This window comes from Culex pipiens, chromosome 2 (assembly GCF_016801865.2).
Source record: "Culex pipiens pallens isolate TS chromosome 2, TS_CPP_V2, whole genome shotgun sequence".
In the NCBI taxonomy this organism is placed as follows: domain Eukaryota; kingdom Metazoa; phylum Arthropoda; class Insecta; order Diptera; family Culicidae; genus Culex; species Culex pipiens.
The window spans coordinates 141,422,049-141,448,174 of record NC_068938.1 but is presented as its reverse complement, the minus strand read 5'-3'; the positions used below and the strand labels follow the sequence as shown (position 1 = coordinate 141,448,174).

The window sequence follows — 26,126 nt, the reverse complement described above, 5'->3', positions numbered from 1 at the left end:
CTCCGTGGTCGACTCGATCGAAAGCAGCCTTGAGGTCTGTATACACAGCGTCGACTTGCGCTCCGGCATCCATTTCCTGAAGGCAATGAGACACGAATTGGGCCAGATTCGTGGCAACCGAACGTTTCGGAATAAATCCATGCTGGTCTGTGGAGATGTAGTGTTTACAGCTCTCAAACAGGACACTGTTTATGAGGATTTCAAAAACCTTGGAGCAGGCCGAGAGGGAGGTGATTCCACGATAGTTCTTGATGCTACTTTTGGCACCCTTTTTGTGGACTGGAAACATAAAAGAGCGTTTCCACTTAGCCGGGAAGGTACTTTGACATAAAGAAAGGTTGAAGAGGATAGAAAGAGGCAATAGGAGAACATCTGAACAACGTTTGATGACAGAGGAAGGAATGCCGTCGGGGCCGGCCGAGTAGGAAAATAATGAAAAACTGCGACTTTTTTAAAAAAGTCACCTAAATATTTATTGAACTTGAAAACGGTGCACTTTATCAAAATTTCACTGAAGTACTTTTTGATTGCAAATTTGATTTTACATCAAAAAATGAAGTTGAACAATTTTTGCGACCAATTTTTCGATTTTTTGAAAAAAATTGTTTTGATTCAAAAATTCATAACTCGCTCAAAGATTTTTTGCACAACCTGGAAATTTCTGATAAGTTGGCATTTGATGTCCTCTAAAACATATCAAAAAATAAAAAAAATAAAAAAATCAAGTTTTAGTGAGAAAAAGTTAAATAAAAAATCACCAAAGCTTTTTTTACCGTGTATCTTTTTTTCCAGTGTAGTCCATATCCATACCTACAACTTTGCCGAAGACACCAAATCGATCAAAAAATTCCTTCAAAAGATACAGATTTTTGAATTTTCATGCATCATTTTTGTATGGCCAGCTGCCAAATTTGTATGGAAAATTATATGGACAAACTAATGATGCAAAATGGTTTCTTTGGGCATACCGAAGGCACCAAAAAAGTTTCAGTCGGATAAAAAAATACAAAAATTAAAATTGAAGAAAAAAGACCGATTTCGTAGAGAATTTCTTATGACACTATTTAAAATGTAGGCGAAAATTTGTCTAAGGTTCGACAAAGGCCTTGTTGTTTTAAAAAATAACAGCTAAGATCATTCACAGTGTCAAGTTGAAATAGTCCCTCAGAAACAAACATCCTTCTTCAAAGGTCTTCCTTGATCACTGATGCACTGGTCTCAGTAACAGTCGGTGTCATCACATCTCTTATTGACTTCGCTTTTCGTGACTGTGACTTGGGAAAACAGGAAAATTCTTACTGCTGCTGCTGCTGCCACTAACTGTTGACTGCTTGTCGATGCTGGTGCAGTGTACGACGCATTCACCGGGGAACGAATATCCAACTCCAGTAAAGATGAGTGTTCACCAAATGATTGCACTCGGTTGATTGGAAAACGTGAAAAGATTACCTGAAATACGAAAAGAGATGAGCGGGGAAAAAAGTTAGTTTGGATTTTAAAAGAGATAAAACGATTGAATGTAAACTACTCCACGAAGAAACGTTTTGAGCTAGTGAAGCAGCTACAGTTGGATGTACAAACAGGCAGAGAGGATTTGCAACCAGAACGATCAGAAATCGATGATCGGTTTATTTATTCTGGAAAGGTTTAAGGTTGACGTAAAAAGGTTGAAATTTTTGGGGTGAAGAAGAAACTTAAAAATGTTATGCTCATTGTGTTTTCTTGGAAACATTGCTCCTTAAATATATAAATAATCCAAAATAATGTGCTCTTGTCTCATTCCGAAAGAACAACAAAATGTCATAAACATAATTCTTCCCAAAATTCTTCCACATTTTCTTTTCACTTCTTACAAGACACACACACACACCACGCAACGCATCGCTACACACCTTTTCAGACTTCACCCCCCTAAAAAAAACACAAAAAATCTCAAAACACCCCGAAAAAACAAACTTCATTCACCGATCCGCGTCGCCCTCGTTTTGGGTTGGTTCGTTCGTTCTTCGTACTCGCAATCTTGATGCCAATGCTGCCAGCATACATTTTTTATGCTCATGTGCTCTCAACGCTGACGCATTCGCGCCCGCCAGGACTATATTTAGAACCTAAGTTTTGGGGTGGAATCTTGCAGGGGAGGGGGTGGGAAGCTTTTGTTTGGAACAAAGTTCGCATTAAAGCTGTAAACTTTGCAAAGTAACACCGTTTTTGCGAGTGTGAGGAGGATGTGCGAGTATGTGTGCAGTTCTTTCAACGGTTTCGAGGGGTTCAACTTTTTCCAAAGCTTCTTCCGAAACTGCCACCCGAGACCTCCTCAACAAGTGAAAGAAAAGTGGCAGGAGCGTGAGGTGCTCTGAAAGCTATTAGCACCTAGTCATCAGTTCTCATAAAGGTGCGTTGGAGTAGAAAGGAGGTATAAAAACATAATTTGGAGGTGTTCAATTCTCAGCTCAATTTATTTTATTTTATGGATATTATTATTAACTTTGACTCTGACTCTAATTCTGATTCTGATTCTGACTCTGGACTCTGGAATTTAAGTTTTTTTTAATTGATAAAAAAACTGACCATTCCTAGTCCTCGAAGCCACGTGTATGTCACGTGCCAGATTGGGACGAAAGGTGTGAAACTGCCAGCAAACTCACGTTCCGATGCTTTCATGCGAGTGAGAAACCAAACAAAATCTGAGACGAAGGCGGAGATGACAGCCCGCTGAAAGCTCAAAGAAAAACTTTTGCGAAAAGCTTTCGCCGAGATTGAGACAAACCATGGGGCCAAAACCAGCTAATCTGTTCGTTTGGATAAACATTTTAATCTTTAATAACAACGCGAGTGCGCGCGGGGGATGTCTCCAAGTCTGGTGTTGCAAGAGCTTGGAGAAGACGGGGCAGCGATGCTCAAATATTTACTGCCAAAGTTTACTCATCAAAGGCGGATGGTGCTGCTGCGGTGGATGACGTTATTTGGGGAGGAGATTCTTCGTTGGTGTGTAGCATAAACAGTCGCCCAGATGTTCGATGCCGGTTTGCCGGGGTGGTTTATTGGGAAATTGAGGTTGCTCGAGAGGATCTCATTGTAATACCAAGGATTAAGCTGATTATGCGTGTCATTCATGGATAATTTGTGCAAAATCTTTTAGTGGCAGATATTGAGAGAGTCAGCATCAATTATAAATCAATTTCAATAACAATAATACGTGTTAATCACAGGATAATTGCATGCAACTGGCACCAGGCTTTATTTTATTAATGGTAAACAAGCTCATGCTTTTTCACAGATAATTATTATTGTTATTTTTTGCTTTTCATAAAATCTTGACATTCGATGCAAAATGAATTATTATTGTATCTTTCTGACTTTCAAATGTTACCACAAATGGATAGTGCAAAAATCATTAAAAAATATTTGCACCGACTTTCATCACTTTAAACAATTTGGGACGGTAAATCTTTTTGTTTTTAAGGTTCAGCATTCTCCGTATAATTTCCATTGATTTTCTATTTCACCCTCGTTACGAAATCGGACCGTTTATGCAAACGTGCGGGCACGTTGAAAATTGAAGAATTTCGTTCTAGAAACCAAACCAAACAAAAAAAATAAACCTCATGCATATTTTCTCCCCTTTTTATGGTCGATCGTATTTTACCACCGTCTTATTTACGACTTTATCTTATCTCGAATTCCTTTTATTTTCCTTGCTTTCGTGTTTTATTTTTTGTTCGCTTTTCCAAGACCCAGACACCGAGCAGGTGTGCAATTCCAGAAAAAGGATTGAGGTTAAGCGTATTTACCGGAAAAAGCTCTTGCAGGTGCTTTCTTAGCACTAAACTTCTTTTCCTGTGCTTTCTTGTGGAGGGGGTTTTCCCCTAATTGTGGACCAGGAAATGGAATAAGTCGGAGGGGACAAACTTTTGCTAACTTTGGATGACTTTTTTTTTGCCTGTTGCAGTGTTTGAAAAACACAAAAACTGACGTTTTAAAGTTAAAGTTCAATTTGTCATTTTTTCAAATTCTGCTTTTTATTAAGATTTAAAAAAAAGTCCGCCTTACTGTTAGGCATACTGCTTGATACTTGATAATATTTTTTTTTATTTTTTCAACTCTATCCCACAAAATTCTTGAACTTGTGGCAGAGGTAACTCGTTTGCTCCCAAAATAACCACTGCCGAGGAGTTACTTGTACTTTCTTCCATGCTCTCGCTGTGAATGATCTTTTTCTACGAGTCTGTCCATTCACCCGGTCTGCCCGAGACGGGCGCGCATTCCGAGCATTCCCAGAATGAAATTCACTTCTAACCAACCGACGCAAAAGCTTCAAATTGTGAGTATTTTTTGGCTGAAATCACTGTTGAAAAGTTCATCTTATGTGACAAATTTGAAATGTATTTTTTAAATAGTTCAGAACAAACTGCACTTAAAATTTGTATCTAATATTTTGAACCAAAAAAATGTGAAAATCTCAATTAAGCTTTTTCAACCTGTGATGAAAACACAATGAAGCAGCTGGGAATGTCCAGCGCCGGCAGTCATGAAAATCGCATAAAGGTTAGCAAAGGAGCTTTTACAGGACCATCTGGTGCAGAACAAAAAAGGAATCCAGAATGTCCAAAATGTGTGCCCTGTGTGAGTGTGCGAGAATGAAGCGGACAGGGGCCATGAACTTTGCAATAAATTTTTAATCAAGGACACTTTTCTCGTCGCACTCGTGGCACTCGGAACCTGGATCTGGCCATTTTGTGCATCAACCCACACAAAAAGGGAGAGGGCGACGAACAAAAAGGATTGCAATCATATTGTTTCACGCTCAACTGGGAAACCCAAGAGGACTTCCACTTGAGGGGTAAAGTTATAGAGAAAGTGTGACCGTAATAAATGCATTTATGGTTTGTTTGTCTACCCGGAGTATACGTGGATGAAACAGGGACAGTCATGGATGGGCTTTGTTGGAGTGTCAATGAAATCGAACAATGACGTGACGCATTCGCTGGAAATGTAGGATTATGTTGTTTTTTGTCGATTTTAGTATTTTTTTTTACATTTAGCAAAACAAAAACAAAAGTTGAATTTTGGATGGTTGAAAATGTTGTTGGTTGAATATAATATTGAATATTAGTTGAGAAATTTTACATCAAAAAGATGTAAAAATGTTAAATTCAACAGATCAAAATTACACAATTTTTTGACACAGCTGTTACCATTCCCAGATGTAATATTAGCATCATATTTTTGTGCAGCATTCTTAGAAATATCAATTCGCAAAAAAATCTTTTATATAGTTTAAATCAGAGGCAACTCGTCCACCTGTTCAACCTGTTCATTGAACAGGTAGCCGATTTCATGCGAATATTTTTTTTATTTAAGTACCGCGGTGCTTTTTCAACCAGCAACATACAATTACAATTTTTGTTTGAATAAACGTTAACAAAATCGACGCCTTATGTTCAGCAGCGCTGCATGCACCAAAAAAGCATTGGCCCGCCACCCTTCACTCTTTACCTCTCTTTACAACCCACCAATACTAAAGCGAGCCAGCCTGGCGGGCCACGCGCAAATGCTCGTCGCGTTCACACCGACCCTCTGAACGTCGGGGAAAAAATCTCCATACGGAAAAAAATCAACACATGTAAAGAGCTTCCTATTCATACGCAGCGGCATTATCGATGTGTTGGTAAATCTGGTTCAATCTGAGAGCGTGAACTGACAGCATTTTTGGGAGAGAGCGAAATGCCACCCCCAGGCCCCAGCTGACTTAGCTCGCTCAGCTCTGCAGGGAGCTGCTTGCAAAAGGTAAACAAGCCAGCGCGTTGACAGCATGTTGAGAGCATGAATAAATGAGAGAGCGCGAGAGCACCACAGATATTGCTCTATATTTGGCGCACTTTTAGGCATCAGGCTGTTTTGCGCAGAGTGGTGATGGCTTGTTTTAAAACTGGAATGTTCAACTGCGCGCGTTGAACCTCTTCGATCTTCTTGGTAACTAGTGGATTATTGCTCTACTGGAAAGTGATGTAATGTTAAGTTTAGATAGTGTGATTGATAGATTGAGTTGAAATAATTGAAACAAAAAAGTACTGTGTTTTTTCCAGACTCAGGACACATGAGAAGAATTATGATCGTAGATTCAACTATGATCGTTATTTTATTTTCAGGATGATTGTATTTAAAGCGGATGCAGTCCTAAAAAGTGCAAGATTTGATGCCATTAAATGCTCCAAAAACGACTGTGTTTATTCAGACTGTTGGTCCGGTTCACTCTAGTTGAATATATTATTATCATATATTGTAGCATGAATTTGTTCGGAAAACTTTTTTTTCACTGATGCTAAAAACAAATATTTTCATTATCTCGGATTCATGTCAATATAGTTTTGTTTTTAACATCAGAAGAAGCTCTTCTTTTTATTCAGAAATTGAATTCCAAAACCATGAGGACATAACAGTGAGTAAATTCAATTCTCTAAAAATTTGACAATGGATCAAAAGCGATACGACCTGGTTCTAAAAAGTATAAAGTAAAATGTCAATTGAATTTTTAAATAGTAACCAAGTTAGCTCAATATTAGTTGGTCCTTAAAAAGCCCAACAAACAGTTTTCCTTTGTGAAGGATGAGGTATTTTTTTCTGAACATCCTGATGAAGAGTTTTGAATTTTAGTACAATGTTCAATAACTTCCCTAGTCCCTAGTCCCTAAGTCAAATCATCCAAAAGAGTTGAACCAGCCTCCGGCTGAAAAACTCTATAATAAAGAATTTAAAAAAATAACATTGAACAGGTACTACATTCGGGCACGAGTCGCCTCTGGTTTAAATAGATAGATGATCCGCATAAACAAAAACAGTGAAATCGGATTTGTTCAATTTTTATCGTAAAATTATAAAAATACGTTTTCATCGAATCTCCTAGATTTCACGAGTCGAATTTTATGACTTTGTCTGCCAACTTTTAAGAGCAGAACTTCAACCTACTATCATAAATATAAAAATTAAAGTATGTTTCAGCATCCATTTCATTGCCGACAAGTTTTACTTTTCAGCACATTTATGTAAAAAATGTTATGAGTTAAACTTAGAGAAGGCCTACCATCCTTCATAGTAAATAAATGATTTATTTTGTTTTAGTTATTGAGCCACATGGTGACGACCTTCCAGGTGGTCAACCAAAATCTAACTTTATTGGAAGATGTCTTCGGCAAAGTTGTAGAGGGGAAAATTTCATAAAAATTTTGTCGAAGACGTCAAATTTATTGCTCTTGCTCTACGCATTTTTTGCAAAAATGGTTGAAATCAAACCAATCAAACAAAGCATCTGAAAGCACGCACTTTCAACTACATTTACTCCGTGTCTTTCGGTGTCTGTTTCTAGATATCTCAATTTGAATTAAACGGATTAAAATCAATTTAACCATGATAATATATATCTGCTCGTAAACCTTCCATGTTACACAGAAAAAAAATTATGCTAATATTCATCAGGAAATGGTGACTGATTTTGTGGCGAAAAAAATGTATTATACAGCCATGCCTCGGTTTTGCACGCCTCGGTTTTGCACTGCCCCGGTTTTGCACCGTTCAGCTGCCTAACTGAAGCACAGAGCTTATGGGATTTTGGCTATATGGGAGACATTGGCTATAATTCTATGAATAATCATGCAAACATCAAAAAATTATAGTGTTTTGGAATCGGGATGATGTCAGCTATCCATTAAAATTTTTATTTCATGAAAATTTTCACAAAAATACGTATTTTTCCTATATTTTGAAAATGCATATTTTTGTCTCTAAAGAAACCAAAAATATATTGTTATTGCAATATATGTACCAAATGATCAGGTTTTTTTCATACATTTTGGATGTAACAATAACATTTTTAGAAAATACTCAAAATTTTTACAAAACTACGTATTTTCGAAAAAAATACTCAAAATTTCAATTTTTACAATATGGGTATCTAACGATCGGGATTTTTTCATACATTTCGAATGTAATAACAACATTTTTAGAAAATACTCAAAATTTTCACAAAACTACGTATTTTCGAAAAAATACTCAAAATATCAAATTTTACAATATGGGTATCAAACGATCGGGATTTTTTCATACATTTCGAATGTAATAACAACATTTTTAGAAAATACTCAAAATTTTACGTACGTAAAACACTCAAAATTTCCGTTTTTGCAATGTGGGTATCAAACGATCGGGATTTTTTCATACATTTCGAATGTAATAACAATATTTTTTGAAAATACTCCAAATTTTCACAAAACTATGTAATTTCGAAAAAAAATACTCAAAATTTCCGTTTTCACAATGTGGGTATCAAACGATCGGGATTTTTCATACATTTCGAATGTAATAACAACATTACGTATTTTCGAAAAAAATACTCAAAATTTCCGTTTTTACAATATGACTTTTTAAATCAAATTGAAGCATAGTCTCAATCTTCCTGCTCAGCGGATTTCGCCAGAAGGAGAAGACGATGATCACGATACCAAATGAACACAAAGCGATCTTAATATACTGTTGTCATATACTGTTGGCATAGATACCAAACTGTCACACGTAGCAATACGGTGGTTTGAGATATCTAGAATCTCAAGGGCCTCAGTGGTACAATTGGCGGTGCGTCTCAGTACTAATGAGGTGGTTGCAGGTTCAAGTCCCGTCGTACCTTAGAAAAATCGGTCACATGACGATACAAAGTAACAATTAATGAAAAAATCTCAACCATTTATCATATAGTAAAAAACTGAAATTTGGGGTTTTTTTTTGAAAAAAAACGTAGTTTTGTGAAAATTAGGGTAATTCCACAAATTTGTGTTATAACTTTTGAAATGTATAAAAAAATCCCGAACGTTTGATACCTCTTGTGAAAAACAGAAATTTTGAGTATTTTTTTTTCAAAAATACGTAGTTTTGTTAATAACTTTCGAAATGTATGAAAAAATCCCGAGCGTTTGATACGCACATTGTAAAAACGGAAATTTTGAGTAATTTTTTTTCAAAAATTCGTAGTTTTGTGAAAATTTTGAGTATTTTCTAAAAATGTTGTTATTAAATTTGAAATTAATGAAAAAATCCCGATCATTTGATACCCATATTGTGAAAATTGAAATTTTGAGTATTTTTTTTCGAAAATACGTAGTTTTGTGAAAATTTTGAGTATTTTCTAAAAATGTTTTTATTACATTCGCAATGTATGAAAAAATCCCGATCGTTTGATACCCACATTGTGAAAACGGAAATTTTGAGTATTTTTTCGAAAATACGTAGTTTTGTGAAAATTTTGAGTATTTTCTAAAAATGTTGTTATTACATTCAAAATGTATGAAAAAACCCGATCATTTGATACCCATATTGTGAAAATTGAAATTTTGTGTATTTTTCTCAAAAATACGTAGTTTTGTGAAAGTTTTGAGTATTTTCTAAAAATTTTGTTATTACATTCGAAATGTATGAAAAAATCCCGATCGTTTGATGCCCACATTGTAAAAACGGAAATTTTGAGTACCGTAATCTGGGGTGAATCGGGACTACAGTCTGAATAGGGACAGCAGTTTTTAGAGCACTTAAAGCTTTTAAATTTGGATATGGATGTATACATTTTGTTGGCCTGAATCTGTTCTAACCGAAACCAACCAGAAAAATCAAAATATTGTGCTCCAACATGGTAAAAACTGCTGTCCCAATTCGCCCCATGTGTCCCGATTGACCCCAGTTTACGGTACTTTTTTTTAAATTCGTAGTTTTGTGAAAATTTTGAGTATTTTCTAAAAATGTTTTTATTACATTCGTAATGTATGAAAAGTCCGGATCGTTTGATACCCATATTGTAAAAATTTAAATTTTGAGTATTTTTTTCGAAAATACGTAGTTTTGTGAAAATGTTGAGTATTTTCTAAAAATGTTGTTATTACATTCGAAATGTATGAAAAATCCCGATCGTTTTATACCCATATTGTAAAAATTGTAAATTTTAAGTATTTTTTCGAAAATACGTAGTTTTGTGAAAATTTTCAGTATTTTCTAAAAATTGTTGTTATTACATTCGAAATTTATGAAAAAATCCCGATCGTTTGATACCCTTATTGTAAAAATTGAAATTTTGAGTATTTTTTTTCGAAAATACGTAGTTTTGTGAAAATTTTGAGTATTTTCTATAAATGTTATTGTTACATCCAAAATGTATGAAAAAACCTGATCATTTGATACCCATATTGCAATAACAATAAATTTTTTTTTTCTTTAGAGAAATAATATGCATTTTCAAAATACAGGAAAATTACGAATTTTTGTGAAAACATTCATGAAATAATAATTTAATGGATAGCTGACATCATCCCAATTCCAAAACACTATAATTTTCTGCTGTTTGCATGATTTTTGGTACGATTAAAGCCAATGTCTCCCATATAGCCAAAATCCCATAAGCTATGTACCTCGGTTATGCACGCCTCGGTTTTGCATCCCCCATATGCGGTGCTAAACCGAGGCACGACTGTATTACATCAGGAATTAATGAATATTCATCAGTTTTTGACGGCCCTTGGTGGGCCATCTGAGGAACCATACACTCTTCGGGAAAGTTGTAGAGCAACTTTCTTAGCATACGATTATGAGTCTGGTTTCAAAATAATAAAATCCAAATAACATCAGCTTTCTCATACAAATTGCCATTGAAAATTGAATCACTTTGCGCAAAGTGGAGACTGAACCACACAGAAAAAAAAAGTTGAATTTTGGAATGTTGAAAATTTGGTAGGTTGAATATTACCTCTTTTTGCCTTCCTCACCTTACTGAGGAAAGGCTATAAAATCACTCGAAAAACGAAATTCTTAATTTGACCTCCTAGACCCACCTTCATGTATACATATCGACTCAGAATCAAATTTTGAGCAAATGTCTGTGTGTGTGGTGGGATGTTGATCAAAAAAATTTGCACTGAGTTATCTCGGCACTGGCTGACCCGATTTGGACCGTTTTGGTCTCATTTGATCCGTCTTGGGGTCCCATAAGTCGCTATTGAAAATGATAAAGTTTAGTTAAGTACTTCAAAAGTTATGCTAAAAAAACGAATTTAACAAAAGTCCGGAAGATTGTAAAAAGGGTGGTTTTTGTAAGAAACCTCGTCATGCTATACATTTTTAGAAAGGTATTCGAAAGACCTTTCCAACGAGTTCAAAAGATTGAAGATCTGACAACCCTATCAAAAGTCATAAGCACTTAAGTGTTATTTATGATTTTTTTGGAGGCCGGATCTCAGATATTTTGACAAAAACGTTGTCCGGATCTATCATGCGACCTGTCGTTAGATAGGTAATCAAAAAACCTTTCCAACGAGTTCAGTAGATTAAAGATCTGACGGTCCTATCAAAAGTTATAAGCACTTAAGTGTTATTTATGAACTTTGTGGAGGCCGGATCTCAGATATTACCTAGCATTACACTCAAAATGTGAGGAAGGCACCAACCACCTAATGGTGGATTAAGTAACGTTTTTTTGAGTAATATTACATAAACAATGTGTAAAAATGTGAACCTGATGCATATTCATCAAAAACTGATGAAAATTAATCAATTTTTTTTACACAAAATTTGTCACCATTTCCTGATGAATATTACCATCATTTTTTTCTGTGCAATCGCTCCCAAACTCAGAGTGTTCTAAGGACCCTGTTCCGGTTGTTTGAGCCAACTCTCCCATCTGGCGATTTGGCAACCCTGCTCATCTGACACACTGGTAAACAGCATTACACTTTTTTCAGTTCACTTTTACACACTTGTATGGGATTTTTCAATCCCATACAAGTGTGTAAAAGTGAACTGAACAGTGTGTAATGTTGATTATCAGTGCAGATCGCCCGCAGGATGAGAAGCAGGAGGAAAACCACGCGCATTATTGTTTTACGACTCGAACGGAATAAACAAATAGTTTAGTTTAGTTTATAAACGGTCGTCTTTCTTTCCTCCGGGATCTCTCGCGTTCCGTCGGCCCAGTCCAAGGTCCAAACAGACCCCAAAAGGAACTGAAAACGACAACGTAACCATTTTGGATCAATTGTGTCCAGCCTCATCTAACAGGGCTCTGGACTTGATCATCACCGATTTGGACCAAACAAATTTAGTAGAAAGCACCCTATTGTGTTAAAATGATTTGTAATACATTTTATTCCTATTTCTACATAGATTCTAACTGTTTTAGAAGAAATGATTTCAGAATGATTGAACTACGGCTTTTTTTCACAATTATTAAACTGTACATACGAAAACGTGATATGAATACTAGGTTGACAAGAAAGAAATAAAATTTTGGAAAATCTTAAAAGAAACCTGGGTCGATACTTTTGGCAAAAATAAATAATGTGTAGATGAGAACTAATAAGATTTTTTTTTATTCACTAACTTGCAACGGTCATCCTAACATGCATTTCATAGTGTCCTACTTTCAAACTTGTCAAACGATGCGCATCGGAAGAATAAATTAATTTAGAACGTGCAACCAACGACGCGTGAAACTTCATCAGGAACGGAAACGAATCTTCCAGGTAAAATAGTTTTCTAGACAGCTTGTCATCGATCTGGTTTTGTTTGCTCAAAAGTTGTTCGAATAATTTATAACGAGACATTCCATCGCCGTCACTTAATCCTTTGCTGTAAAGAACGGATGCCCATCAATCTTGACTCCATAAATAAACTCATCCCTAATAATGGCACAAATCTGAATTCCGTTCCCGCTTCCCCAAAAGGCAAGCAAACTTTGAATGGCAGCTGCCGAAAGGGAGCTTTCCCAAAAGTTCAATAAATATTCACCCACTCAACATTCCTCGGGTGGAACATTCCAATCAGCGGCTACAATTTACAAACGATATAATTTACCTAGCAAACCCACCCCTGGGTGGCCCCTGATTGAAAACGACCTCGACGACGATGGATTCCAGCGCAGACCCTGAGAACTAATAAACATCGACTTAACAGAGCAAACCTTCCCGGTGGATGCTGTTTTGCCCGCCCTCTCGGAACAGATAAATCTCGATATAGACTAGAGTGTAACAAAAATGACTTTTTGGCGGGCATTCAAGGGTTTGTTCCGGTGGGCATACTAAGCCCAAATCCAAAATATGAGCTTGATTGGACGTAACAGGAGCTGGCGCTCCGCCCTTCAATTTTAAATGGGATTTAACCCGTAAAAAAAGATTTTTTCAAAAATGTCACTTTTTGAGGCATTTTGGCCACCAATGCGTTTACCAAAAACATCACTGGCGTGTAGGCCAGATCCTTGCGCATCTTTTGGTATATATAACATTGACATTTGGAGCACCCTGGAGCTCGGTACAGGCCTTCAATGTTTGGCATTTTTTCGAAAAATCGGTCCCGGCAAAAAAGATATGCGTCGCGCCTCGCGACGCCCTAGACGCCATTTGATTTTGCCGGGGCCGATTTTTCGAAAAAATGCCAAACTTTGAAGGCCTGTACCGAGCTTCAGGGTGCTCCAAATGTCAATGTTATATATACCAAAAGATGCGCAAGGATCTGGCCTACACGCCAGTAATGTTTTTGGTAAACGCATTGGTGGCCAAAATGCCTCAAAAAGTGACATTTTTGAAAAAATCTTTTTTTACGGGTTAAATCCCATTTAAAATTGAAGGGCGGAGCGCCAGCTCCTGTTACGTCCAATCAAGCTCATATTTTGGATTTGGGCTTAGTATGCCCACCGGAACAAACCCTTGAATGCCCGCCAAAAAGTCATTTTTGTTACATCCTAATATAGACACAACCAAAACATTCCAATAAATCACCACGTGCTTCTGGGGCCGGCTCCACGTGTTGTTCGTTACCCGAGCGGCGTTGAATCACGTACCAACCCTGCCCCGCCAACGAATTCACGGGCGTCGATTTTCCCTGACCTCCGTCGAACCTGGACAAAATCGGCCGGAAGGAAGCAGGTACGCGCCATTTGCAATTCCAAAACGTGAGGACCACTCTCGCGCGGACCCTTGTCACGCGTTCTTAAGTGATTACGTCGTTACGATCGTGATTACGGGCTGCAACCGTCCCCGTGTTCCCCAGTTCGCTTGTTATTTGAAATGATTTAAATTGTAGCGGTGTGCTTTTTGAGTTGTGGGCATTGCAAAAATGTGGTTCACTGAATGAAGCAATTAAACTTTTGCTGGCGCGGGAGAGGTCAGTGAACTTTGTATCTTGATCTTCCACGAGAGGAAATTACTTATGGAGCTTAAAGGTTTGAGGAAATTATGAAATAAAATATTACAAAAGCATAATTACAAACCATAGTGATTTGCACACAAAACTCAGATATGAACAATAAGCATTTTTTTAGGGAACACAGGGATTAAAAATTTAAGGAAGAAGATTTACAATAATTCTTATATAGATATCAAGACAATTGGCTAAGCTAGAAATATGTTGATTACTTTTAATGAAATTTTGGAGTAAAACTTCTATTTTTCTCAAAAACTACAATTCGCTTCGCTTCGCTAGGAAACAGTGATTTTAGCGGATAGCATACTGGATTTTCGCCAAGTGATGTGATGATTGTCTAAGCCCAAGTTGTCTAAGAATCGATAATTGGGAATAGATCCAATTCCACCTGAACTAGGTTCTCACCACCATGGCAGCCGTCCGTCCATTGCTCTCATCTCCACCACGCGCCAGGGACAGAGAAGGGATTTGGAAGACGGTAAGTCGTCAGCTGTGTGCTATCTTGTGACATAGACCATTTTTGTCGAAAATGAGTCATTGATGACGTTTTGCTATACTTAACAAACACTACAAGATGCTTTAACCCGATTTTGGAAACTCGCTTCCGTTTAGCGGATATCGCAATACACACTTGTGACATGGACCAATTTATCATCAAAATGATCGTGCACATTTGTGACACGTCATACATGTTGTAGGAAAATGTGGCAAATTTTTCTTGTTTTTCACAAAATTATGCGCACACATACTTTCTAAAGACAATGAAACCCTTTTGCCTTCCTCACTGAGGTAAGGCTATAATCCTGCTCTAAAAATGAACTTTGAATCAAAACGTCGTACACCCACCTTCATGTATACATATCGACTCAGAATCGAAAACTGAACAAATGTCTGTGTGTATGTGTGTGTGTATGTGTGTGTGTATGTGTGTGTGTATGTGTGTGTGTATGTGTGTGTGTATGTATGTATGTGACCAACAAACTAGCTCATGTTTCTCGGCACTGGCTGAACCGATTTGACTCGAACCTGTTGCATTCAACTTGGTTTAGGGTCCCATAGATCGAGTTTTATACAGATTGAAGTTTTGATAAGTAGTTCAAAAGTTATGTTTAAAAATGTGTTTTCACATATATCCGGATCTCCCTTCAATGTATGTAAACTATGTCCGGATCCACCATCCGACATATCATTGGTTAGGTTATCAAAAGACCTTTCCAACGAGTCCAAAACATTGAAGATCTGGCAACCCTGTCTCGAGATATGGCCACTTAAGTGATATTGATGTACTTTTTGGAAGCCGGATCTCACTTAAATGTATGTAAACCATGTCCGGGTCCACCATCCGACCCATCATTGGTTATGTTATAAAAATACCTTTCCAATGAGTCTAAAACATTGAAGATCTGGCAACCCTGTCTCGAGATATGGCCACTTAAGTGACATTTATGTACTTTTTGGAAACCGGATCTCGCTTAAATGTATGTAAACTATGTCCAGGTCCATCATCCGACCCATCGTTGGTTATGTTATCAAAAGACCTTTCTAACGAGTTCGAAACACTAGAGATCTGGTAACCCTGTCTCGAGATATGGCCACTTAAGTGACATTTATGTTCTTTTTTGAAGCTGGATCTCATTTAAATGTATGTAAACTATGTCCGGATCCACCATCCCACCCTTCGTTGGTTAGGTTATCAGAAAACCTTTCCAACGAGTCCAAAACATTGAAGATCTGGCAACCCTGTCTCGAGATATGGCCACTTAAGTGATATTGATGTACTTTTTGGAAGCCGGATCTCACTTAAATGTATGTAAACCATGTCCGGGTCCACCATCCGACCCATCATTGGTTATGTTATAAAAATACCTTTCCAATGAGTCTAAAACATTGAAGATCTGGCAACCCTGTCTCGAGATATGGCCACTTAAGTGACATTTATGTACTTTTTGGAAACCGGATCTCACTTAAATGTATGTAAACTATGTCCGGATCCACCATCCAACCCATCGTTGGTTAGTTTATCAAAAAACCTTTCCAACGAGTTCAAAACATTGAAGATCTGGCAACCCTGTCTCGAGATATGGCCACTTAAGTGACATTTATGTACTTTTTTGAAGCTGGATCTCATTTAAATGTATGTAAACTATGTCCGGATCCACCATCCCACCCTTCGTTGGTTAGGTTATCAGAAAACCTTTCCAACGAGTTCAAACATTGAAGATCTAGCAACCCTGTCTCGAGATATGTACACTTAAGTGATATTGATGTGCTTTTTGGATGCCGGATCTCACTTAAATGTATGTAAACTATGTCCGGATCCACCATCCGACCCATTGTTGGTAAGGTTATCAATAGACCTTTCCAACGAGTTCAAAACATTGGAGATCTGGCAACCCTGTCTTGAGATATGTACACTTAAGTGATATTGATGTACTTTTTTACTCCGGATCTAAAAAAGAGATGAAATTTTTGTATCTGAAAGAGATGAAATTTCATATCAGCCATTGTTGGTAATAAGTGAGGAAGGCTCCAACCACATAGGTGGATTAAGTTAGTTTTTTTTATAAAAATATACTGATTAAGTCAATTAAACCATTGATTTGAGCTTATTTTAGTTTGTATGGGAATTCTGTGCACACTTGTAACACGTAGTACAATTTTACTTTCGAAACACACTTGTGACACGTGCTTTTTAGATTTTTGTTTACATTAGTTACTGTATCTTTTAACTGGTGTAACCAAATTAGTTGAAACTTGGAGCGTTTGTTAAACGATAGTATACGAACCGATTGCTTCAAAAAGTTTGGCTCTATCATTCATAGTTTTGAAATTATTTACCAACAAACTTAAAAAATCGATTTTCTCGAAAAGTACTAAATGGTCGTTGTCACAAGGTAGCACACAACTGACGAAGTGTTGATGCTCCACTTTTTTTTAGAGTATTAATGGAAATCTCCACAGTATTCTCAAGTAAGTTTCGCTTAGAGTTGAACGGTTTTTGGGAAGGTGAATGGTGTAAGGAGCCACCCTAGGCGAGTTGTAGTGACCGTTTGCATTTTTTTTTAATTCTTCATGTGTTCTCATTTCTAATGGAAAAGCTTTCAATTCTTCTCATCTCTTATTGGATGAATTTTAAAAGTCGCCCAGGCTATTTTAAGCAAGGTAATTTTAGATTCAATTTCAAATGCGCCTGCAATCTTGTATACTTTTGAAATTCAACATACATTCCATTTTTATTCTTTGCCCGATTCTTGTTTTAATGATATTGTATTAATCAGTCTAAATCCTCCTCAAGCTACCAATGCTCCAGGGTAAAGTGGAAAGCATTTTGCTTGCCAATCCTTATGACTTATCCTTCTCAAAAACTACAATGAAAAAAAAACTATTTTTGAAGCAAAAATTATACCCGTGAAAAACCCGATTTAATCCCACCTGGGGTGAGATAGAGCCTTTCTTACTAAAGAATATAACAATGATAGAACTTTTTTCAATTCATAACATCGACTTTGTTTATTTATAACGTCAGCACAAAAGAAAGTCTTATGATGAAAGCAAAGTATTATAAATGATATCTAGAGTTTTTTTTTTGAAAAGGACCAATAAACCGAATTTTCATTTTTTTTGCTTTTTGGGTGTTTTTTAATACCCCTGACTCAAGGCGGTTTTAAAAACACCCAAAAAGCAAAAACTGAAAATTTGGTTTATTGGACCTTTTAAAAAAAACTCCAGGTATGATTTCCAAAAGAAATAAAAAACGCAATTTTCACCTAAAGAATATATTCAATCGTACAATATGTTTGTACGTTTATAATCAAACAAGCGTTTATGACAAACGTGATCATAGCAAGCTTCCCACGCACCAGTGGCAACGCACACCGCGGTTTTGGTTTTTTAGCTTCGGCGAACCGCGTGTGCCGCACGGTGCAGGGAAGCTAGCCATTCAGCTTCTAAGAAAGTGACAGAGTCAGAGATAGCTATTTTCAACAACCGCACCACTACACACTCAATCGCGAGAACCTTAGGTAGAAAGCCATAGGCGTCGCCAGCTTTGAAAACTTTGAAAACGATATAAACGATGAATGCTTGGAAAGCTCCTATTGGAATCCAATGAACTCTGTTAAATAAAATTACGAAAATGAAGTCTACATTTAGGCAATTTTAGGAGCGCACGGGAAACAAATTGATTGTAGCCGAATGAATGTCCTATGTCACAAAAGTTTTTGCATAAACATTGGACAGTTATGCAAAAAAGGACAGAGCAAAAGAAACCGAAAAGCTACGATATCATACATGTTGTAGGAAACATCGGTAGACAAGCTACTACAAAACGAGTATAAGTCGAGCCACAAAATATATGCGCCAGCATTCTCGCGCCAGTATTCGAAGCTCAACTTGACAACTTGTCGACTTGGCGACGATGCGTCGAAAATCGATGCAGTGTGATTTTTTGACGATTTTTCCGAAGAAAATTCATGCTGAATCAACATATATACCGAGATGAAAATGACGTCCAGCCTTAAAGTAAAACCTATACCTTTCTTTAGTAAGAAAGGCAAAAGGTAAATAGTTCTAAAAATTGATCGGAATTGCCGATCGATGTCGAATTTGTTTCAGATGCTCACTCATGGTTTGTACTATGAATGTAGAAAGAAATTTCGGATAAAATTGGAAATGAAAAGTGTTGGCGAAGGTCACCAGGTGTTTTTTTACCTTTTTTAGGGATTTTTTTTCTTTTGGTAGGTTAATCAAACGGCTCTAACTCCAGAACCAGATTATGGATCTGGATGAAAATTTGGTAGGTTGTAGAGCTCGAAAAATGCAATTTTTGAGATAAATAAAAGATATGAAAATGAAAAATTTTGACCATATTTTCATTTGAAAACTGTGTATTTTGTTGAAAAGTCTGGCCACATCCGAAAACAGATGGATACTTCGAAATTTGAGCAGCAACTCGCCCAGGTTCAGCATATTAGCTTTTATCTGCATTCAGAAGAATCGAAATCGGATATATGGGAGCTGAGAACGGCGCGACACAAAATTTTGCAAAATTTTACCACATGCGAACATCACTCGACCTTCACGGAATTTATTTTCTCAAAATTCGAGGGTTCGAGATAGACGAGTTCTGTCAAGGTGAATCGATAGAGCGTCAAAAATCGATGCCGTGTGATTTTTTGACGATTTTTCCGATTGAAATTCATGCTGAATCGACATATTTAAGAAGCTGCAAATGACGTCCAGTCTTAAAGTAAAACCTATACCTTTCTTTAGTAAGAAAGGCAAAAATAATCATTTTGAAATCGGATTTTTTCCGGATACTATTTTTTTCCAAAATTGCATGGAACTTGTATGAAAGAACAAATGACAACAGTTTTATTGAAATAAATAAAATCATTTCTGAGAAATAGGGAGAATTGCTCACACACTAGAAACTTGTTCTGCAGAAAATGTTTTATTAGTTTGATGATTCTTTAAGTCTGTTTCAATATCGATTTATGGCAATAAAAAATGACCTCAGGGGTCAGGGATGCCACAAGATTTTTAAAATGTCTGTAAAAAAGTCTTTGTATGTCTGTGCATGTGTCTGAAATTCAAATATTTTAATTTATAGTCAAGGAAATCCATCAGAAATTACATTTTAAGCATTTTAAGACTAACGAAATAAGTTTCGGGTGATACTTTTACAAAATATTAGCTTAATGAAGTTTTTCAAAAGTCTGTGCAACTCAAAAAATGTCTGGCACAACCTCAAATGTCTGCGAATCACATATTTGTAACTGGCATCATTCTCAGGGATACCCCCTGAATCGACTCGTTAAGCAAAAACAAGTAACTGTGAAAATTCTGAGTAAAATCGGTGAAGGTTTAAGGGCCACTTTTTGAAAAGATTTTTTTGCACCAGCATTAACAATATTGTTAATGCTGGTACAAAAAAGTCTTTTCACCCAAAAACGTCTTCTTTAAATCGATAATAACTCCTCAGGGTTAACTCGGATCTTTTTGCCGTCTTCAACAAAGTTGTTTTTTTTTTATAAAATTTGACTCAAGCATCTTACACCTGCCAAAGATCCATTATATTTAATGCCCCCTTTTGGTGTAATTTTGATATTGTTGCTTTTCCCCATACATTATTGCGGTTTCCCATACAATCTACAACGACAAAAGCAACCCTTGTATCTTAACCGATTTCTCTTAAGATTTTCAAAATTTTCAATTTGTCACCCTAATGTATACTTATAATAAATAAACGATTTTTTGCTATTAGTTGAACAAGATTTCGAAAGTTTTACACGTTTTCCCATTTTAAATTATTTTCATCAAAATTAAGAAGGTTCTCCTCTCTTGCGCGGAACACCGAAGGTCAAAAAATTAGCTTTCACTTTTCGAAGGTCAACAATGTACGTAAAAAAATCTAAATAAACAGATTTTTGTGAAATTCCCAAAAATTCTACAACTGATTGATTTTCTTAGAAAAGTTCGGGAGTGTTTTTCTTTTCGGAGTTACGCCTCCTCTCTCTTTCGCGGTGAAGAAAGTTCGCAAGCGAAAAAGATTTTTTTGCGATTATTCCATTCCTGCCCATCAATATCACCAAGAGTTAAGTTCTCAAAAATTGCAAAGATTTAATCTCAACTATGAAACACATGTCTAAGTAAACACCTGGAACATTTCAAGAAAGTGAGACAAATCTGTGGGAGCTGACAGATTGAGACCATCACACCATGGGGTATTTCCATATAAGCGAGCGGCCAAAAATATTTTTTTGCTTTTTTGTGACTTTTTTGTGTTGTTTGTACTTAGTATAATGAAAACAAATGAATTTTGATATTTTTCCAAAAAAAAGTTTAATTTTCGATTTTTTCATATATTTGAGGCCACATGCATTAAAGTGGTGAATTTTAATATTCTTGCTCTGTCTATTTGATGCACGGAATGGCGGTTTATGCTATGTTAAAGTTTCTGATTTACGTTCAATCTCCCTCCCCTTCTTCTTGAGTTAAAATCCACCTCTCTTTGAATGAATTTCTAATTTTAATAAACGTACCTAAGTACCAACAAAGTCATGAATATCAAATCAATTTCAAAACATGCATAGTAGGTACATTATTTCTTCCTCTGCAGGTAAAATGATATGCTTTTAACCAAGCGTATACGCGAAATCATTAATTTTCCTGCATGAATCAAAATATTCAAAATGGCATAACTCAAAAAGTGCACATAAGTGCACTTTGAAATTTAGAGACAAGTTAGGACATGGTTCAAATTTTAGGCTGCAAAATTTTCAGATCGCACAAATGCACACAAAAAAAGTACTCCATTAACAAAGTTGAAAAAAACTAAATTTTGAATAATAATCCATCTTTTTTGATTTTTATTATTTTTTTTTAGCGTGTAAAAGTGTGTTTTGAAAAATGTTATTGAAAAGTTGAATCAATTACCTTTCTGAATATATATAATGATGCAGGAAAAAATACATAAACAGCTACACAGTACAACTATGAAAAATAATCATTTTTTTGTCAAAAAACATGTTTTTTCTTACCATTTTCGCCTTTGAAGGTCTGCAATTCAGTGAATTTTGATCCTACAACTTTCAAACTCCGGATTTTTCTTAGTTAGAATGTTTATTTTCGAAAAAAAATACCAAAAAAATAATTAGAGTATGTCGGTTTTTTGATTTATGACGCCTGAAACCCCATAGTGCATCACTTCCTTATAATAGATATATCTAAAATTTCTGATTTTTTATTCTAGCGCCCATGACTTCCCATTCCTGAAAATATCTTTCTATTTAAGGGTGCACTGACTTTTTATTCCAAAATTGATGAACTTACGGACCCAATCCTGAAATAATTTGATATAAAGATTGATTTTTTTTGTTTTAAATCGTTATGGAAACAGTAGCTTAGGGGATGACATCAACAAGAGTTTTGGCACCCAGATTTTTTAGTATTTTGAAAACTACGAGAACCATCGCTTTTTTATTCAACCCCTAAGCTACAATATACATAAAGATTCGCTACAAAAAATTTCAGGATTGGGTCCGTAAGTTCACCAATTGTGGAATAAGAAGACAACAACTTCTTTGGTTGCTGTGTACCTTAATTGTAATAAGACTCTACGCATTTTTTTTGTTTTTGTTTATCCTTATTGAAATGTTTATATTTTTTAGTAAAGCATGAATTTGTCTATAACTCAGCTTGTACAAAAATTGAAGTTCTGGCTAGTTTTCCGACAAGTCAAATCACTTCGCAGTCTTCATCAAAGTTGTTTCCTGAAATATAAACTGAAAATTCAAGATAAAGCATAAGCATAAGCATAAGCATAGGTGCCCACCCGCAGTTGCTACTCCGTTATTGACCAGGACATCCAGAAGTTACATCCACGAGCCGTGGAAGATAAGTGGGAGCTATCTTTCCTCGTTTCGCAACTTCTCAAAGGCCCCTATCATGCTGATCAATACCGGCGCCGGCCACGACCAGTGGTAGGGTCACGGGGAAGTGGATGGGAATGTTAGTCCGATACTTGAGTGATAGAGACCGCCCAATTGACTGCATCTCCGACAAAGTATCACATGAGTTTTGAGGGGGTTAGTAGATGGGATGAGGTCAGGATTCAGGAGTGGCAGTGATGTGACCATGAGCATTTTGTTTATCGGTTGGAATTTTTAAATCTTAGGCAGCCGGCTGCGGAAAGATAGATAATTGATTATTTAAAAAGTTTTTTTTATCGAACGTGTGCCAGCCGAGCAGTAGTGCTATGGGCTGGACTTATCAGTATATTTTTATTGTTTTTACAATTTAGATAACGCGAGCAAATTTCAAAAATAGTAAATAAATGACGCTTTACTCTTCATCAAATCGATAGTTTGATGAGTTAATACTACAACTGCCAGTTGGAATAAATTTTTACGATCATTTACGACGAAAATTATCGCGAAAAAAACAGGACTGCGCGTCCCCAGAAGCACTGCACTTATGATGTCATTATTCAATTATAATGACCAATCACCCCATGCACACAAACAGCGACACAAAAGAAATGAAAATAAGCATGCAAAAACAAGACAGCGTGCCCCGTGGTCAGCGCACTATGGGTAATAGGGTGGGTACGTTTTTCAAAAAGTTCTCGGATCAAATTTTGGTATGGTTTCCCTTGTAGGGCATGCCCATAGGTACTTTCATGCCAAATATCAGCTTATTTGGTTGTAAACTGGCTGCGCGCATCAGGGTTAAAGTTTACATGAGAATTACTATGGGAAATTGGAACTTTTTGTTCAAACGCTCCTACAGGTCTGGGAAAATCACGCGCCAACTTCTGGTATGGGCAGGCCTATGGGGAATGGTCTGGAGAACACTTTTCCCGAAGAGAGCATATGGATTCGTTGGCCCTAGACCTGGCGCATCGGCAAACAATCCGATGTCTCCGGAATCAACGGTTTTCCCTGAAAATGCATTAAATTTTCCTTAGCATGCTATGAAAGCTTGATGAACACCGCGACGCCATACGTCAGGCAGCTACCACGTGGTTGAAATATATGCAAAAAAAGTACAAATTTGCTATGCAAAGATTCTGAAATCGACTAAATTATATCAGGATTACTCGAAATGATCATTTTCTAGTTAAAAGAAGGTTTGCAATTGAATATTCCAGCCGTTTCTCACCCACTTGGTAGCTATCTGACGTATGGCGTCGCGGTGTTCATCAAGCTTTCATAGCATGCTAAGGAAAATTAAATGCATTTTCAGGGAAAACCGTTGATTCCGGAGACATCGGATTGTTTGCCGATGCGCCAGGTCTAGGGACAACGAATCCATATGCTCTCTTCGGGAAAAGTGTTCTCCAGACCATTCCCCATAGGCCTGCCCATACCAGAAGTTGGCGCTTGATTTTCCCAGACCTGTAGGAGCGTTTGAACAAAAAGTTCCAATTTCCCATAGTAATTCTCATGTAAACTTTAACCCTGATGCGCGCAGCCAGTTTACAACCAAATGAGCTGATATTTGGCATGAAAGTCCCTATGGGCATGCCCTACAAGGGGAACCATACTAAATCTTGATCCGAGAACTTTTTGAAAAACGTACCCACCCTAATGGGTAATCTCCATACAAACAGGCGGCCAAATTATTTGTTTGCTTTTTAAATGTTTTTTCATACAAATTTGGGTAATTGTATGGTATTGAAATGATATACGTCGATTTTTATGACTTTTCATGTCTTTCAATAGTTGATTGTTTATAATAAATAGTCTTTTCATACATTTGCAAGTGCAACATAATTGCATATATATTGTATTGCAAGTTTATATTATTAAATTATGGATAAGCTAATACATCCCCACTTTAAGGACACAACCCCTCCCTCCTCTTTCTTTCACCCCCCCCCCCCTCTCCTCCTTCCCTCCAACAAAATTTTGTTAAGCCTAATAAATTCATTTTAAGTCAAATATTTATTATTTACTGCTGTGTGTTTCTTTTTGTGAGTCCATGCCATATAACTGAGCCCCCCCCCCACCCTTACGGGCATAAATTGCGAAAATTTTAATTGTTAAATCAAATAACAGAAAAAATAATTTTATTCCAAATATTAATTATGAAGTAAAACGATAAAATACAAACCATATTCTTAAAATTCATTTGATTATAGAGTTTGTGACAGCTTCAGGATATGTTAAAGGTACTTTTTATGATGTTTTGTACTAACCAACATAGAACTTAAATGTGGATCAGTTTCATGGATTGATCGCAGAAATTCATCATGCTAAGTCAACATTTTGATGAATACTTTTTCCGGTATCAAACTGAGATTCTCCAGTTTCGCTTGAGAAACTTCGGTACGAATACCTTATTTTGACTAAGGTACTCAATTTTAAATGTAGGCAACAGAAAATTCCAATAAAGTCATTTCGAACTTCTTGAAACCAGGTATTAATTTTTGAAGCGACGATGCCCACGAAGTAGGTAGCAAAGCAAGTGAAATAAACGGGCGCATATGTAGATTGCAGCAAATTTTGATAAAACGTAAATGTTCAAAATGGCATATCTCCGAAAACGCAAAAAATCGCAGGCTGGAAATTTCAGCAATGTTAGATTATAATCCAATCTTTCAAGTGATCTTAGTTTCATGTTTAGCATCGGTTAGCAAAAAAAGTACTCGATTAACAAACACAAAAAAATATGATTTGTCAAAAAAAATGCTCCAGTTATTCGATGAAAACTTCAGTTTTTGGTTTGGAAACAACATTTTATCTATTAATAGTTTCAAAGCTTATCTCATTACCTTTCCAACGATGTATATTTGTCCTAATAAAACATTTAAAATGGCTGAGCTATGTTAAAATTAAACAATCAGCCTTTTTTACGAAAAACGCTGGTTTTTTACCCCATTTTTTGACTTTCAGCTTGCGTATCTCCGTAATGAACAAACTTAGAGCTTTGAAAATTTGGATTTTTCTTAGTTAGAATGTTTACTTTCCAAAAAATATTTGGAGAAGGTCACTTTTTTGAAACTTGGCCACCCAATGTACCATAGTGCAGCGCACTGATCAATATAAACTGAAAATTCAAGATGTTTCTAAACATAAATATAATATGCTAAGGCATTCAAAAAGACATGGAATTCTAGAATTTGAATCCAATCGGGTTGAAACATTGGAATCAAAATTTATGATGAAATTTTCCGGAAAGCAGACCGTAAATTTCAATAGAAGTGTACACAGATCTAAATGGATAATGAAAAAAATGATTCTTTGGACATGAATGAATCCATTGATAAAATAGGATCATTGGAATCATTTAAAAACGTGCGTTGGCAGAATGCCAAAAGTGGGACATTATTGAAACTTCTAACCGGCACCTTTTTCATATTTCTTGATAAGGATACAACTTAATGCTATCAGCAGCAT

At 36.3% G+C, this 26,126-nt stretch overlaps 1 protein-coding gene across 1 annotated transcript in view; it reads right to left on the bottom strand.

Moving 5' to 3' along the window:
- Nucleotides 1-1,166: 1,166 nt before the first annotated feature.
- Nucleotides 1,167-26,126, bottom strand: part of LOC128093078 (uncharacterized) — a 51,243-nt gene continuing 26,283 nt past the window's right edge. The window contains exon 3 of the mRNA XM_052708642.1: nucleotides 1,167-1,449. Within this exon, the coding sequence (XP_052564602.1) occupies nucleotides 1,219-1,449 (231 nt within the window). The 3' untranslated portion in view covers nucleotides 1,167-1,218. The remainder of the gene's footprint in view (nucleotides 1,450-26,126) is intronic.